Source organism: Callorhinus ursinus, unplaced genomic scaffold (assembly GCF_003265705.2).
Source record: "Callorhinus ursinus isolate GAN/ISIS: 27379988/994484 unplaced genomic scaffold, GSC_fseal_2.0 scaffold59, whole genome shotgun sequence".
NCBI classification, from domain to species: Eukaryota; Metazoa; Chordata; class Mammalia; order Carnivora; family Otariidae; genus Callorhinus; species Callorhinus ursinus.
In genome coordinates, this window is record NW_027397121.1 from 1,294,804 (window position 1) to 1,312,891 (window position 18,088).

Here is an 18,088-nt window from a genome sequence, read left to right on the forward strand (position 1 = left end):
CTGTATATGTTGGGGTACCCAATCAGTCCTGGAAGTTGATAATTTTGGAAGTTTATAATTTTGTCTTAGCTCTCACTTCATGCTTGTTCAGGGCCTCAAGGTCAGCCAGACATAAGAAATAGGACCTTCTCTGGTCTCTCCTGGGCATGCACACAGCCCCATCATGTGTGTGGTCCTCTAGAGTCCCAAAAATATGTCATAACTTTTCAAAGTCCCTTATAGACGTGGTATTCCACAGATTTTAAGGTTTTGTTCACCCTCTTGTTTGCTTCACTGGTATTGCAGCCTAGGGCAACTGTGATGTTGAACACTTGCCACTGATTTGTTTTCAACAAACACCATGGGGATATGACTTTTTTTCACTGAGTAAATTGAGTCAAGTCAAACAAAGACAAGTACTATGAGTGGGGCTTTTCCAGGGAGCTGCAAGACAGATCAGAGAAGTACAATTCTGTGGACTTTTTGGAGAGCTCCAAACCTGTACTACCCCCTCCAGTGGTTTCTGTACTTATGTTTTTCACAGTTATGTGGTTGCATCTGTTATTTTTCAAGGCTATCATGGAGCTGGGGAGGGGGCGTGGGAATGTTCAAGTTAAAATGTCACAAAGCTCACTGTTCTTACTGAGATTCAGCCATTTTACTTGAGTAAACACTCCTTGGATTGTTGTGAGTCTTTGGATAACTTCCAGGATTCTGAAAAAGTTGATTTTGACAATTTTTGCCACTGTTGTCATTATTCTTGTGGAGGAGTGGATTTTCATAAGTCCTTACTCCACCACTTCTCTTTATTTTTAACTAGTACCTTCTCTTAGGATGGATGAGACTACAAACATATGAAATTGTCCAGTGTTCAATGGTGAGAAGGCACAAGATTAGGTTGAGAATGCTCTACAGAAAGGAATTGGAAATAAATGTTACCCATTCACATTTTTTCATTTTTTTTTATTGTGGCAATGTAATAAATAGGCATAGAGTATATATTGGTGGAACCTACATCCTTTCTATTTTAAATAGCATTCTATGAAGCTTTGCCATCTAGTTTTCCACAGCAGATGGGGGAAGAGAAAGCACACTTTAGAAGAGAGGACAACTGGCGGTGAAAAAGATTTAAGTATAAAAAATAAACATAATAATTAGCAGATGTTAATGTAGCATGCTACAGAATGCTAATCTGTACATTTTTTGCTTTTCAAGACGGAAAGCCTAATATATTTTAGAAAATTTTCTATCAAAAATTAAAATGTTTAAAATTTGAATCTTAAAGTTATCAACTTCATTTCCCTAGAGCATTTATGGTTAAGTGATAGCATATATTCAAATGATAATTGCTAATGGAACATAGCTATATCATTGGTGACAAATGCTGTTGAGCAGAAAGATTCTGTAATCATCCAGCTAAATTAATCATTATAGTTCCAACTCCATGTGAAGACACATGGAGAAAAATTAAGCCTCTCAGAAATGGAAAGCTGAAGCATACAGTAGTAATCCCTTTTTGTTAATGTGCTAAGTCCTTTGAGTTTGTAAGCACTAATAACACCTTCTACCTACATAGCAAAGGATGCATTGAATTGTTACTATAGATATTATTCTTAGTTTAATAGTTGTATAAGTTGTCCAGGACTTAACTGATTACTTCACAATAAGCTCTAAACAAAACCTATGTGTTTTTAGGGGGCATGATAATGATAAATCACTTAACATACAAGCATGAAAGCATAGTAAAACATAGAACTGTGGTCATTATCTTCATAGAAGTGTTAGAGCAGGAATCCCAGTGTGAACAGTGAGGGGTGATTCTCAGAGGAGCAATCTGTCAAACATTAATTCACAATGAAGGCACCATTAGCTGAAATCTTCATAATTGTTTGGATGGAAACATCTCGGAGATGAAGGAGCTACTTGTAAGAAAAAAAAGCATAATGCTATAATAGTTTGCTGTTCTGTATGGTGTAGAGGAAAGATCCACTTGTGAAAGTCTGAATCATTCAAGGTGTATTAGGAAAGCCCATATGGTGAGGAGACAGAGAGAGGGAGAAAAAGAGAGAGAGAAGGGAATGGGAAGGGAGAGGAGTGAAGGGGAGAGGAGAAGAGAGAAGAGAGATGGTGGCTGAGTAGATCTAGTGTTCTTTTTCTTTTTAAAATTTAAAATTTTATTTTTTCATCATGATAAGTATGCTTTTTAATGCCCATCACCTATTTTCCCCATCCCCCCTCCCCATGTCCCCTCTGGTAACCATCAGTTTATTCTCTATAGTTAAGAGTCTGTTTCTTGGCTTGTCTTTTTTTTCCCCTTTGCCCATTGGTTTTGTTTCTTAAATTCCACATATGAGTGAAATCATATTCTTTTTCCCTGACTTATTTTGCTCAGCATTATACTCTCTGGCTGTTGCAAATGGCAAGATTTCATTCTTTTTTATGGCTGAATAATATTCCATTGTATGTATATGCCACATCTTCTTTATCCATTTGTCTATCGTTGGACACTTGGGCTGCTTCCATAATTTGGCTATTGTAAATAATGCTGCAATAAACATAAGGGTGCATGTATCCCTTTGAATTAGTGTTTTTGTATTTTGGGGGGTAAATACCCAGTAGTGTGATTACTGGATCATAGAGTAGTTCTATTTTTAATTTTTTGAGGAACCTCCATACTGTTTTCCACAGTGGCTGTACCACTTTGCATTCCCACTAACAGTGCATGAGAGTTCCCCTTTCTCCATATCCTTGCCAATACCTCTTGTTTCTTGTACTTTTGATTTTAGACATTCTGACAGGTGTGAAGTGATATCTCATGGTAGTTTTGATTTCCATTTCCCTGATGTTGAGTGATGTTGAGTAGCTTTTCATGTGTCTGTTGGCCATTTGTATGTCTTCTTTGGAGAAATGTCTATTCATGTCTTCTGCCCATTTTTAAATTAGATTGTTTTTTGGGTATTGAGGCTTAGTCCTTTATATATTTTGGATATTAAACCTTTATTAAAAAGGTCATTTGCAAACATCTTCTCTCATTCCATAGATTGCCTTTTAGTTTTGTTGATTGTTTCCTTCACTGTGCAGATGTAGTTCCAATAGTTTATTTTTGCTTTTATTTCCCTTGCCTCAGGAGACATATCTAGAAAAATGTTGTTATGGCCGATGTTGGAGAAATTGTTGCCTGTGTTCTTTTCTAGGATTTTTATGGTTTCAGGTCTCACATTAGGTCCTTGATCCATTTTGAGTTTATTTTTGTGTATAGCATAGTGGTCCAGTTTCATTCTTTTGCATGTTGCTGTCCAGTTTTCCCAACACCATTTGTTGAAGAGACTGTCTTTTCCACATTGTACATTCTTGCCTTCCTGCTGTAGATTAATTGACCATATAAGTGTGGGTTTATTTCTGAGTTTTCTATTCTATTCCACTGATCTATGTATCTATTTTTGTGCCAGTACCATACTGCTTTGATTACTATAGCTTTGTAGTATAACCTGAAGTCTAGAAAACCCAGGGTTCTTATGTAAAATCACCATCAAATCAAAGGCTGCTCTGTATGACTGAAGAGCACATCTGGATTACTATCTTCCCAAAAAGTCATTCCAAGAAAACTGAGGAGGGGAATTCTTAGAGGATTTATAGTTGGTGCTGAATGTTAAATTAGGGAATTACATTACAAGGTACACATTGATAAACATTCTGTATTCTGTACCTGGTGTTCTAGGATGTGACTACATCTTGTGAGTATTTGCCCCATGAAGTGCCAGGTGTTGGGTTTGTAATTTGCCAAATTATAGGTATGGTTTCCTCAGAACTTTTACCTTCAACATATACTGAAGTATACTAAAGATGAAGAAAATATTTAGAGAGCGATTTCAGCAAAATGGTAGTATAGGAATTTCTAGCACCTGTACCCCCAGAAACATCAATTTGAATAACCAGCAAGCATGAAAATACCTTCACAAAAGCTAAGGATTCCAGGTGAGGAATTACAGCATTGGGATGGGGCACAGAAAAAAACAGAAAAGACACATTGAGGAGGGTAGAAAAGATAGATAGACATTACCCCATTACCCCTCCCTGAAGCTTGGGCATCCTAGCCCAAGGATGGTGACAGAGACACCATCCCCATGGGAGGAGACTGAGCGAGCACCTGAATTTACCACAGACATCAGTGCTGGCCCATCCCAGTATCAGCTGAATCCAGTGGCCCCAGGCAGCTTCCATGGCCCTAGGTGACTTCATGGTACCAGGCTCTTGTTAAGCTACTGAGAATCCAATCCCCTGGCCTACCCTACCACTTGCCTGCTCGTGTAGCCCCAAGCAGATCCTGCAGCAGTAGGCTACCAGCAGGCTCCCATAAAACCAGGCTCCCATGGCCCCAGGCAGCTCCCATGATACCAGGCTCCCAGCAGGCTCTAGGAACCAGGATCCCAGCCCATCCCTGTTTGGCCAGCCAGCATGGCCTTGGGTGACTCCTGTAACTCCAGTATCCCGGTGGGTTGTCACCAGACCCACACTACAAGCCCTCCCCAAAGCCAGGCAAGCCCTTGCAGCCTGAGCTTTAAGGCTGGCTCCACAGATTCAGGCTCCTGGCCTGCACAGCACCACATTGGTCACTGCAGACCCAACCTAGCCCATGAGGCCCTGTGTTGTAAGCTGACTCCCATGGCCCAAGACTCTAGGCTGGTCCTAATGCCAGGTTGGCGCCTGTAGCCCCAGCCTCCTGTCTGGCTTCTGTGGAACCAGGCTCTCAGACTGTCCCAGCACTGGACTGGTCCCTGTGGATCCAGATACTGGGCCATCCTAGTGATCCCCAGTGCCTGGTGAGCCACTGTGGACCCAGTATCCAGGTCCACCCACACAGTCATGAGATCACCAAAGGAAACTAATAAAGCTCCAGTGACTGACCCTAAAGAAATGGAGGTCTAGGAATGTCTGACAAATAATTCAGCATAATACTCTTAAATTCAGTGAATTACAAGAAAACAAAGACAAGTAAATGAAATTTGTTCATAATACATTAACAAAATGAGAAGTTTAACAAAGGAATAGAAACTATAAAAAAAAACAAGCAAATCCTAGAGTTAAAAACACAGTGATCGAATTGACAACTCAGTAGAAAGTTTCAATAGCAGATAATCAAGCAGAATAAAGAATTACTGAACTGGAAAACATGTCATTTGATATCATCCAGTCAAAGAAGCAAAAAGAAAAGACAAAGAGTGAAGAAAATCTTTGTGAATTATGGGATACTATTAAAGGAAACAATATTTTTTTTTATTAAAGGAAACAATCTTACATTATTTAAAGTCTCAGGAGAAGAGAGGGAGAAAGGGGCAGAAAGAATATTTAAAGAAATAATGGCTTGGAATTCTCAAATCTGAGGAGAGATTTTTGGACATCCATGTTCATACAGCTAATAGGTCACCCTATAATTTCAAACCAAAATGATTTGTTACAAGACACATTAAAATAAAACTATCTAAAATCAAAGACAAAGATAATTTTAAAAGCAGCAAGAGAAAAAAATACCCACACAATAAGGGAACCCTCATAAGGCTATCAACAGATTTCTCAGCAGAAACCTTATAGGCCCTGAGAGAGTGGGACAATGTATTCAAATTTCTCAAAGAAAGAAACAGCCAAGGATTCTTTACCCAGCATAGTTATCTTTCAGAAATTAAGGAGAAACAAAGATTTTCCCAAACAAACAAAAGCTGAAGGAGTTCATCACCACTAGACCTACCTTATAAGAAATGCAGAAACATGAAAACATATGAAAATATAAAGCATACTGGTAAAGGCAAGTATAAGTAAATTTATGATACTCTAATACTAGAATATGGTGATGTGTTAATTACTTATTCTAGTATAAGGTTAAAGGACAAAAGTATTAAAACAACTACAGCTGGGGGCGGAGCAAGATGGCAGGGGAGTAGGAGACCTGGATTTTGTCTGGTCCCAGGAATTCAGCTAGATAGGGATCAAACCATTCTGAACACCTACGAACTCAACAGGAGACCGAAGAAGAGAGTAGCAACAACTCTCTGAACAGAGAAGCGACCACTTACTGGAAGGTAGGACGTGCGGAGAAGTGAATCCGAGGCGATATTCGGGAGGATCGACGACGGGGGAGGGGGCCTCTGTCGGCCACTTCTGGCAAGTGATGGAGCCGCAGAGCACAAAATCAGAACTTTTAGAAGTTGGCTCCGCGGAGGGACGTCGCTCCAGCGGCTAAGCGGGGGTTGGAACCCTCGCGGGACAGTGTGGTCTCAGGACCCTCGGGGTCACAGAAAGACCAGGGGTGCCTCAGTGCGGCAGAGCTCCCAGGTATTGGAGTGGGGAAGCCGGCTGCAGAGACGGAGCCGAGGCGCGGGCTCTCAGCTTGGGGATGCCATAAACTGTGATCCGCGGCATAGTCGGGCCACTGCCCCTCCAGCAGGGACCCAACAAGCGGCAGATCCACGGAGACTCCCCTTCCTCAGCGCGGGAGCACACTGCAGGGATCTGCTGGGTTTGGAGACTCCACACGAGGTTGGGGGCCAGAGATAGAAACGCTCGGTCACAGGCCTGGTGAGCATGGAGTGTGGCCGGAGACCGGGGAGACGGGAGTGACTGCTTTTCTCTGGGGGCGCACTGAGGAGCAGGGCCCCGAGTTCTCAGCTCCTCCGGGTGGAGATTAGGAGGCCACCATTTTCACCCTGTCCTCCAAAGCTGTACCAGAGCTTGCAGGGAAAAAAAGGTCCTGAGAGCAAACCCCAGCAGCTTGCTTAGCCCGGACCGACAAGGGCGAGGCAATTCCTCCTCCAGCAAAGACATTTGGGAACCACGGCAACAGGCCCCTCCCCCAGAAGATCAGCACGAACAGCCAGCAAGCCAAGAACAAGTTTACCGATCAAGGAGAATGGGAGATTTCCAGTGCTAGGGGAATACTGCACATAGAATTCATAGCTTTTTTTTTTACCATGATTAATTAGTTTTTTCAAAGTTAATTTTTTTAACTGTTTTTTTAATTTTTCTTTTTCCCTTTTTCAACCAACATCTAATCAGTCCCTTTTTTAAAAAAACATTTTTTATTTTTCATTTTTAGAGTCATATTTTATCCATTCATAGTAGTTGCCCTTATTTTTGGCATACATATGTATAAGTTGTATTCTCTTTAAAATTTTGACATACAGTTTCTTCTAACAGATCAAAATATACCCTAAATCACTGGTGTATGGCTTTGTTCTAGTCTCCTGCCTGATCACATTCTCTCCCTTTATTTTTTTCTACTTTTTTTCTTTTAAAATCTTCTTCTATCTTTTTTCAAACAACTTCTTATCTTATCAATTCCTTTTATAAAATCTTTTATAATTTTCATCTTTAGAGTCATCTGCCATCCCTTCATTGTATCAGCCCTTATTTTGTACATATATAAGTCTTTCTTCCTTTAAAATTTTAGGAGGCACTTTTTCCTAACAGACCAAAATATGCCCAAAATCTAGTGTGTGGCACTGATCTATGCACTAGCCTGATCATATTTGATCAGATTCTGTTTTTTTTTATTCTGTTTTTGTTTTTATCTTTTTCTTTTTGTTTTTTTTTTCTTTCTTTTCTCTTTCTTTTCTCTTTCTTTCCCTTTCTTTTCCCCTGGTTTCTGGTCTTTTCTGATTTGTATGGAGTATATTTGCTGGGGACGTTGTTAACCTGTTAGCATTTTGTTCTCTTGTTCATCTGTTCTCCTCTGGACAAAATGACAAGACGAAAAAAATCCCCTCAGCAAAAAACAAGAGTTAGTACAGTCAACCAGGGACCTACTCAATACGGACATTAGTACGATGTCGGACCTAGAGTTCAGAATCATGACTTTAAAGATACTAGCTGGGCTTGAAAAAAGCGTGGAAGTTATTAGAGAAACCGTTTCTGGAGAAATAAAGCAACTAAAATCTAACCAAGTCGAAATCAAAAAGGCTATTAATGAGGTGCAATCCAAAATGGGGGCACTAACTGCTAGGATAAATGAGGCAGAAGAGAGAATCAGCGATATAGAAAACCAAATGATGGAAAATAAAGAGGCTGAGAAAAAGAGAGGGAAACAACTACAGGATCAAGAGGTCAGAATTCAAGAGATAAGCGATATGATACGACGAAACAACATTAGAATAATTGGGATCCCAGAAGAAGAAGAAAGAGACAGAGGGGTAGAAGGTATTTTGGAGCAAATAATAGCAGAGAACTTCCCTAATGTGAGGAAGGAAACAGGCACAAAATCCAGGAGCACAGAGAACCCTTCTCAAAATCAATAAAAATAGGTCAACACCCCGACATCTAATAGTAAAACGTAAGAGTCTCAGAGACAAAGAGAAAATCCTGAAAGCAGCTCGGGAGAAGAGATAGGTAACCTACAATGGTAGAAATATTAGATTGGCAACAGACCTATCCACAGAGACCTGGCAGGTCAGAAAGGAATGGCATGAGATTTTCTGAGCACTAAACGAGAAAACTATGCAGCCAAGAATACTATATCCAGCTAGGCTCTCACTGAAAATTGAAGGAGAGATAAAAAGCTTCCAGGACAAAACAAAAACAAAAGGAATTTGCAAACACGAAACCAGCCCTCCAAGAAATATTGAAAGAGGTCCTCTAAGCAAAAAGAGAGCCTAAAGCAGCATAGATCAGAAAAGAACAGAGACAATATACAGTAACAGTCACCTTACAGGCAATACAATGGCACTAAATTCTTACCTTTCAATAGTTACCCTGAATGTAAATGGCCTAAAGCCCCAATCAAAAGACGCAGGCTATCAGATTGGATTAAAAAACAAGACCCATCGATATGCTGTCTGCAAGAGACTCATTTTAGAACCAAAGACACCCCATATTGAAAGTGAGGGGGTGGAAAACCATTTACCATGCTAATGGACACCAAAAGAAAGCTGGGGTGGCAATCCTTATATCAGACAAATTAGATTTTAAAACAAAGACTGTAATAAGAGATGAAGAAGGACACTATATCCTACTTAAAGGGTGTATCCAACAAGAAGATGTAACAATTGTAAATATCTATGCCCCTAACATAGGAGCAGCTAATAATATAAGGCAATAATAACAAAAGCAAAGAAACATATGGACAACAATACAATAATAGTGGGGGACTTTAACACCCCCCTGACTGAAATGGACAGATCATCTAAGCAAAAGATCAACAAGGAAATAAAGACTTTAAATGACACACTGGACCAAATGGACTTCACAGACATATTCACAACATTCCATCCCAAAGCAACAGAATACACATTCTTCTCTAGTGCCCATGGAACATTCTCCAGAATTGATCACATCCTAGGTCACAAATTAGGTCTAAACTGCTACCAAAAAATTGGGATTATTCCCTGCATATTTTCAGACCACAATGCTTTGAAACTAGAACTCAGTCACAAGAGGAAAGTTGGAAAGAACTCAAATACATAGAGGCTAAAGAGCATCCTACTAAGGAATGAATCGGTCAACCAGGAAATTAAAGAAGAATTAAAAAAATTCATAGAAACCAATGAAAATGAAAACACAACTGTCCAAAATCTTTGGGATACAGCAAAGGCAGTCCTGAGAGGAAAGTAGATAGCAATACAAGCCTTTCTCAAGAAACAAGAAAGGTCTCAAATACACAAGCTAACCCTACACCTAAACGAGCTGGAGAAAGAACAGCAAATAAAGCCTAAACCCAGCAGGAGAAGAGAAATAATAAATATCAGAGCAGAAATCAATGAACTAGAAACCAAAAGAACAGTAGAACAGATCAACGAAACTAGGAGCTGGTTCTTTGAAAGAATTAACAAGATTGACAAACCCGTGGCCAGACTTACCCAAAAGCAAAGAGAAATGACCCAAATCAACAAAATGATGAATGAAAGAGGAGAGATCACAACCAACACCAAAGAAATACAAACAATTATAAGCACATATTATGAGCAAGCCTATGCCAGCAAATCAGATAACCTGGAAGAAATGGGTGCATTCCTAGAGATGTATCAACTACCACAATTGAACCAGGAAGAAAAAGAAAACCTGAACAGACCTATAACCACTAAGGAAATTGAAGCAGTCATCAAAAATCTCCCAACAAACAAAAGCCCAGGGCCAGATGACTTCCCAGGGGAATTCTATCAGACATTTAAACAAGAATGAATACCTATTCTCCTGAAACTGTTCCAAAAAATAGAAATGGAAGGAAAACTTCCAAACTCATTTTATGAGGCCACCATTACCTTGATCTGAAAACCAGACAAAGACCCCATCAAAAAGGAGAATTACAGACCAATATCCTTGATGAACATGGATGCAAACATTTTCACCAAAATATTAGCCAATAGGATCCAACAGTACATTAAAAAGATTATTCACCATGACCAAGTGGGATTTATCCCTGGGCTACAAGGCTGGTTCAACATCCAGAAATCAATCAACGTGATACAATACATTAACAAAAGAAAGAACAAGAATCCTATGATCCTCTCAATAGATGCAGAAAAAGCATTTGACAAAGTACAGCATCCTTTCTTGATCAAAACTCTTCAGAGTATAGGGATAGAGGGTACATACCTCAATATCATAAAAGCCGTCTATGAAAAACCTACAGCGAATATCATTCTCAATGGGGAAAAGCTGAGAGCTATTCCCCTAAGGCCAGGAACGCGGCAGGGATGTCCACTATCACCACTGCTATTCAACATAGTATTAAAAGGACTAGCCATAGCAATCAGACAACAAAAAGAATTCAAAGGCATCCAAATCGGCAAAGAGGAAGTCAAACTCTCACTCTTTGCAGATGATATGATACTGTATGTGGAAAACCCAAAAGACTCCACCCCAAAACTGCTAGAACTCATACAGGAATTCAGTGAAGTAGCAGGATATAAAATCAATGCATAGAAATCAGTGGCGTTCCTATACGCCAACAACAAGACAGAAGAGAGAGAAATTAAGGAGTCGATCCCATCTACAATTGCACCCAAAACCATAAGATACCTAGGAATAAATTTAACCGAAGAGGCAAAGGATCTGTACTCAGAAAACTATAAAATACTCATGAAAGAAATTGAAGAAGACACAAAGAAATGGAAAAACGTTCCATGCTCATGGATTGGAAGAACAAACATTGTGAAGATGTCCGTGCTACCTAGAGCAATCTACACATTCAATTCAATCCCCATCAAAATACCATCCACTTTTCTCAAAGAAATGGAACAAATAATCCTAAAATTTGTATGGAACCAGAAGAGACCCCGAATAGCCAGAGGAATATTGAAAAAGAAAAGCAAAGCTGGCGGCATCACAATTCCGGACTTTCAGCTCTATTACAAAGCTGTCATCATCAAGACAGTATGGTACTGGCACAAAAACAGACACATAGATCAATGGAACAGAATCGAGAGTCCAGAAAGGGACCCTCAACTCTATGGTCAACTCATCTTTCACAAAGCAGGAAAGAATGTGCAATGGAAAAGAGACACTCTCTTCCACAAATGGTGTTGGGAAAATTGGACAGCCACATGCAGAAGAATGATACTGGACCATTTCCTTACACCACACACAAAAATAGACTCCAAATGGTTGAAAGACTTAAACGTGAGACAGGAGTCCATCAAAATCCTAAAGGAGAACACAGGCAGCAACCTGTTCGACCTCATCCGCAGCAACTTCTTCCTAGAAACATCGCCAAAAGCAAGGGAAGCAAGGGCAAAAATGAACTCTTGGGATTTCATCAAGATAAAAAGCTTTTGCACAGCAAAAGAAACAGTCCACAAAACCAAAAGACAACTGACAGAATGGGAGAAAATATTTGCAAACGACATATCAGATAAAGGGCTAGTATCCAAAATCTATAAAGAACTTATCAAACTCAACACCCAAAGAACAAATAATCCAATCAAGAAATGGGCAGAAAACATGAACAGACATTTTTCCAAAGAAGACATCCAAATGGCCAACAGACACATGACAAAGTGCTCAACATCGCTCGGGTTCAGGGAAATCCAAATCAATACCTCAATGAGATACCACTTCACACCAGTCAGAATGGCTAAAATTAACAAGTCAGGAAACGACAGATATTGGCGGGGATGTGGAGAAAGGGGAACCCTCCTACACTGTTGATGGGAATACAAGCTGGTGCAACCCCTCTGGGAAACAGTATGGAGGTTCCTCAAACAGTTGAAAATAGAGCTACCATATGATTCAGCAATTGCACTACTGTGTATTTACCCCAAAGATACAAATGTAGGGATCCGAAGAGGTACGTGCACCCCAATGTTTATAGCAGCAATGTCCACAATAGCCAAACTGTGGAAAGAGCCAATATTTCCATCGACAGATGAATGGATAAAGAAGAAGTGGTATATATACACAATGGAATATTATGCAGCCATCAAAAGGAATGAGATCTTGCCATTTGCAACGACGTGGATGGAACTGGAGGGTGTTTTGCTGAGTGAAATAAGTCAATCAGAGAAAGACATGTATCATATGACCTCACTGATATGAGGAATTCTTAATCTCAGGAACAAACTGAGGGTTGCTGGAGTGGTGGGGGGTGGGAGGGATGGGGTGGCTGGGTGATAGACATTCGGGAGGGTATGTGCTATGGTGAGCGCTGTGAATTGTGCAAGATTCTGAATCACAGATCTGTACCTCTGAAACAAATGATGCAATATATGTTAAAAAAGAAAAAGAAGAAGATAGCAGGAGGGGAAGAATGAAGGGGAGTAAGTCGGAGGGGGAGACGAACCATGAGAGACGACGGACTTTGAAAAAAAAACTGAGGGTTCTAGAGGGGAGGGGGGTGGCGGGATGGGTTAGCCTGGTGATGGGTATTAAAGAGGGCACATTCTGCGTGGAGCACTGGGTGTTATGCACAAACAGTGAATCATGGAACACTACATCAAAAACTAATGATGTAATGTATGGTGATTAACATAACAATAAGAATTAAAAAAAAACAACTACAGCTACAATAATTTGATAATGAAGATACACTATTAAAAGAAGTTAATTGTGACATCAAAACATTAAAAATGGGAAGAATTGTAAAAACCAATACTAGATACACAAAAGTTAAAAAAAAGGGAATCAAAGCATACCATAGGGAAAATCACTACACAAAGACAGTAAAAGAAGAAGAAAGAAACAAAGGAAATACAAAACTAGAAAACAATGAATAAGTTGGTATTAGTAAGCTCATACTTTGCCTTATTTACTTTTAATGTAAATGGATTAAATTCTCCCATCAAAAGGCATAAAGTGGCTAATGGACTAAGAACAAGACCCAACTGTATGCTACCTACAAAAGACTCACTTCAGGTTTAAGAACATACGTAAACTGAAGGTGAAGGGATGGAAAAAGATACTGCATGCAAATGGAAACCAAAAGAAAGCTAAAGTAGCTATACTTATATCAGACAAAATAGACTTTAAGCCAAAACTATGATGAGACTGGGGCGCCTGGGTAGCTCAGTTGGTTAAGTGTCGAACTCTTGATTTCTGCTCAGGTCATGATCTTGAGTTTCTGAGATTGAGCCCCCTGTCAGGCTCCGCACTCAGCATGGAGTCTGCTTGTCCCTCTCCCTTTGCTCTCCCTGCTGACTTGTGTTCCCTCTTTCTTTCTCTCAGATAAATAAATAAATAAGTAGACTCTTAAGAAAACAACAACTACTACGAGACAAAGCCCTTTTATAGTGATAAAAGAGTCAGTTCATCAGAAGGATATAACAATATATATGCATCCTACATCAGAACATCTAAACATATTAAGCAAATACTAACAGATCTGAAGGGAGAAATAGACAACAATACAGTAATAGTAGTGGAATCTGACACCCCACTTTCAACAATGGATAGATCATCCAGATAGAAAATCAATAAGGAGGGGCGCCTGGGTTGCTTCGTTGGTTAAGCATCTGACTCTTGATTTTGACTCAGGTCATGATTTCAGGGTCATGGGATCAAGCCCCACATTGGGCTTTGTGCTCAGTGGGGAGTCTGCTTGAGATCCTCTCTCTCCCTCTCCCCCTGCACCCCCCGCACTTTCCCTCTCTCTCTCTTTCTCTCTCAAAAAATAAATAGATAAATCTTAAAAAAAAAAAGAAAATCAATAAGGAAACATTGGATGTGAACTATACCTTGAGCCAAATAGATTACCAGACATATATGGAACATTTCACCCAACAGCAGCAGAATACAGATTCTACTCAAGCACACATGAAACATTCTCCTGGATAGATCACATGTTAGGCACAAATCCAGTTAAGAAAGGGGCAGAGGACTTGAATAGAAATTTCTCCAAAGAAAAAATACAGATGGTCAACAGTTACATAAAAGGGTGTTCAATATTTCTAATCATCTGGGAAATGCAAACCAAAACATGAGATATGTCCTCATACCTGTTAGGAAGGCTATTATCAAACTGTCAGGAGACAGCAAATGCTGTCAAGGATGTAAAGAAAAGGGAATTCTTGTGCACTGTTGGTAGAGATGTAAATTGGTGCAGATACTATGGAAAACAGTATGGAGTTTCCTTTAAAAATTAGAAATAGAACTGCCATATGATCCAGCAGTGCCACTTCTGCCAGTATATCACAGGAAATGAAATCTTACAGAGGTATCTGCATCCCCATGTTCATTGCAGCATTATTCCCAATAGCCAAGGCATGGGAAAACCTAAATATCTATTGATGGATGGATAAATGAGTAAAGAAGATGTGATACACACATACACACACACACACACACACACACACACACACACACACACAAAATGGGATATTAATCAGCCATAAAAAGAAGAAAATTCTGCCATCTTGCAATAATGTAGTTGGACCTTGAGAGCATTATTGTAAGTGAAATAAGACAAAGAAAGACAAATTCCTATGTTCTCATTTACATGTGTAATCTAAAAAAGTGAACTCATAGATATCAAGAAAAAATGGTGGTTGCCAGGGGCTGGTGGGTGGGGGAAATGTGGACATGTTGATCAAAGGGTAAGAACTTCCAGTTATTAGATGAATAAGTTCTACAGATCAAATGTACAGCACAGTAACTATATATTACATATTTGAAAGTTAAGAGTATCGATCTTAAATGTTATCACCACCTCTGAAAATGATAATTATGTGAGGTGATGGATGTGTTAACTAACCTTATTGTGGGACTCATTTCACAGTATATTTATGTATCACATCATCACATTTGTACACCTTAAAGTTACATTTGTTATGTGTCAGCTATATCTCAGTAAAGCTGGAAAAAAATTAAAAGACAGTATATGAAAACCAAGGACATTTTTATAAGATGTACAGTACATCAGTATTGGTTCTTTAGTTGTAGCAAGTGCACAATACCAATGTTATCAACAGTGAGGCAAGTAGGCGTAGGGTATGTGTTAACCCTGTACTATCTTTGCAATCTTTATGTAAATATAAAATCTTTCTAAAGAAAAATTAAATTAAAAAAAATACTTCAGATGACCAGACTCCATTTGAGTTATGGGAAACTTTCTTGGAGTAAAGGATTGGTGTGCTGATACTCCTGGATTTAAAAAAAAAAAGTAATTTTAGCTAGATACTCACATATATAGATACTTCTATAAATGTGTTTTCACTAGTGTTGAATGAGGTTGCTATTAGAATACAAACCATTTAATACTCATGCAGTTAGCCATGTTGATGTTAGAAGTGTGCCATTTCTTTATGTAGTGTCTTGGCAGGTTACAATGGTACCATCCTTGCTTATGGGCAAACAGGCAGTGGGAAGACATTCACCATCACTGGTGGGGCAGAACGCTACAGTGACCGAGGCATTATCCCAAGGACACTATCGTACATTTTTGAACAATTACAAAAGGTATGGAACTTTACGTTCATTTTCTATTTGATATATTCAGCAGAAATTTATGGTGGGTAAAAAATTTATTGTGACATTTTATTATATCTAAATGAGGAAGTGTTGTGTCATAACTCTGGCCTTTACGTTTAAGGAAAGTTTAGGATTTTGCTGAAGAAGTAGAAATTAAGGTACTTCTCATTAAAGGGATGCTGTTTCAGCAAAGGCTCAAAGGGAGTTCCTTCTGATACATCCATGGGGGTTAAAAGAACAGATAACACATTTTACTAACTAACACCGTATATATCCCATTAAGTAACTGGATGTCCTTTTGCCAAGACATCTTTATTTCGGCTACTAAAGCACTGAATAAGATGATGTGATCGTACCTTTTTCACAATTGTAATAGAAGCCCAAAAGAGTTTACCAGAGTAAAAATCCTATTGCAATTAATATTATTAAAGAGAAGTTCTCTATATTATATGCATCATTGATTGTGTGTCTCTAAGTGCCTATTGCTTTATTAGTATTTAATACAACATACAATACAACTAGCAAGGTAAGTATCCTTATCCCAATTTCATAGTTGGGAAAACTGAGTCTAGATATCTTTCTCTGAGTCTTTATAAGTAGCTGACTTGGAGGTCCATCCCAGGTCTGTGTGATGCCAAAATCTGTGCTTTTTACCACTAAATACACTGCCTCTATGTCTCAGACTGGCTTTATTTTGTTGATTGTATTTAACTAATAATGAGTCCCATAACTTCTCTGGGTTTCCATTTTCCCCTCTGTGAAAGTAGGGAGTGAATTGTACAAGAGGATCTACATTGGCCTTACTAGTTCCTACACTTACTTGGTTGTATTAATTCTGTGTAACAAATGTCCTAACTAGGTCAGTGTAACAGTTATTCCAAAATTTCTTGACTGTATGCTTTTTGCATTTTGAGTTGCAAAGATGAGAAGAAATTGCTGAGATCTGCATAATTCTAATTTCCATCCATAAAGTAGCAATTACCCATTAGTTCAGCTCATCTCTCACTAGCTCAAACATGCCAACTCTGCATGCCAGAAAATGTGGAAGAGAAAGGGTTGAGTATAGTGTATATGTTGGATTCAGATTCTGTCTTTTCATTTACTCATTTATTTCTGACATTAGCTGTTTTGTTTTGTTCCCAGATTTCACAAACTGGGAATATAATTTCTAATGGTTTTTGCTTCTGTGGCCCAACATGGAAGCCTTTTGTCTTGGAAAGATCAATGAAGTTGGTGCAGGACAACCTGGTTCTGAGAAAGTGTACTGCTTACAGCATGTGGCCTTGAGGCGGTTACTTAATGTCTCAGCCTTGTGTACTTGCTGTGAGGCCTGAACATACCGTATCTAAAGATAGTGTTCAGTTCCTGGCACATAATATATGCTCAAGAAATGAGTTCTATTACTACAACCATTGATATCTATATTCACACACACACACACACACACACACACACACACACACGTGGCCAAATGATCCTGATTAATTTCAAAGAATCCTTTGAAATTAGAACAAATGAAACCAATTTCCCTGATTAAGTTAAACAGAATAAACAAATCCTTTCCTAACAGAAAATACATTTGTCCCTTCTAAAATTTTGTCTATGGGTACCAAATACAGTAAAAGTCGAAATGTCTCCCGAATACCTACCATCTCTTGGGTCCATTGTTGTATATCTGTTTGGTCATTGACATTATTCTAAACCTCATTTCATTTTGAATGATCCTAAATCACTTCCTGGACTGGAGAGAGCCCCTTGGACCAATTTATAGCCAGGACAACTCTTTGTAAAAGGACAGATTTCCATGATGGGGCACAACACATTCATTATAATCAAACTGAACTGCTACAAAATTAGTCAGAGGCAACTTGAGGTTGATCATTAGGTTTGTCCATACTGTGTAGCTGAAAAATGCAGACAGGTACTCATATGCCCCTAGTTGATTGCTTTAGAGGGCTACATGGAGCTCTCTAGAATTCTTAAAGGAAATATTTGACTTATGCAAAGTATTTATTTCAAGATAAACTAAGAGCAAGTGCAACCTGGCTCCTAAAATGCCTGTGAGTGTGACAGGAGCACATTTGCAGTGATTTTAAAAGAAGACAATTGATTCCATTTATTTTAGAATAATATTTAGAATTTAATTTTAATTTAAATATTATTATTTATTATTACTTATTGTTATTATTAAATATTATTATTATTATTTGTAATAATATTTAGA

The 18,088-nt window shown here is 38.8% G+C and overlaps 1 protein-coding gene across 1 annotated transcript in view; it reads left to right on the forward strand.

Moving 5' to 3' along the window:
- The window catches only part of LOC112815972 (kinesin-like protein KIF6), a 182,218-nt gene that overhangs the window by 92,505 nt on the left and 71,625 nt on the right, over positions 1-18,088 (forward strand). Inside the window, exon 4 of the mRNA XM_025862293.2 lies at positions 15,705-15,852. Coding sequence (XP_025718078.1) covers positions 15,705-15,852 — 148 coding nt within the window. The remainder of the gene's footprint in view (positions 1-15,704; positions 15,853-18,088) is intronic.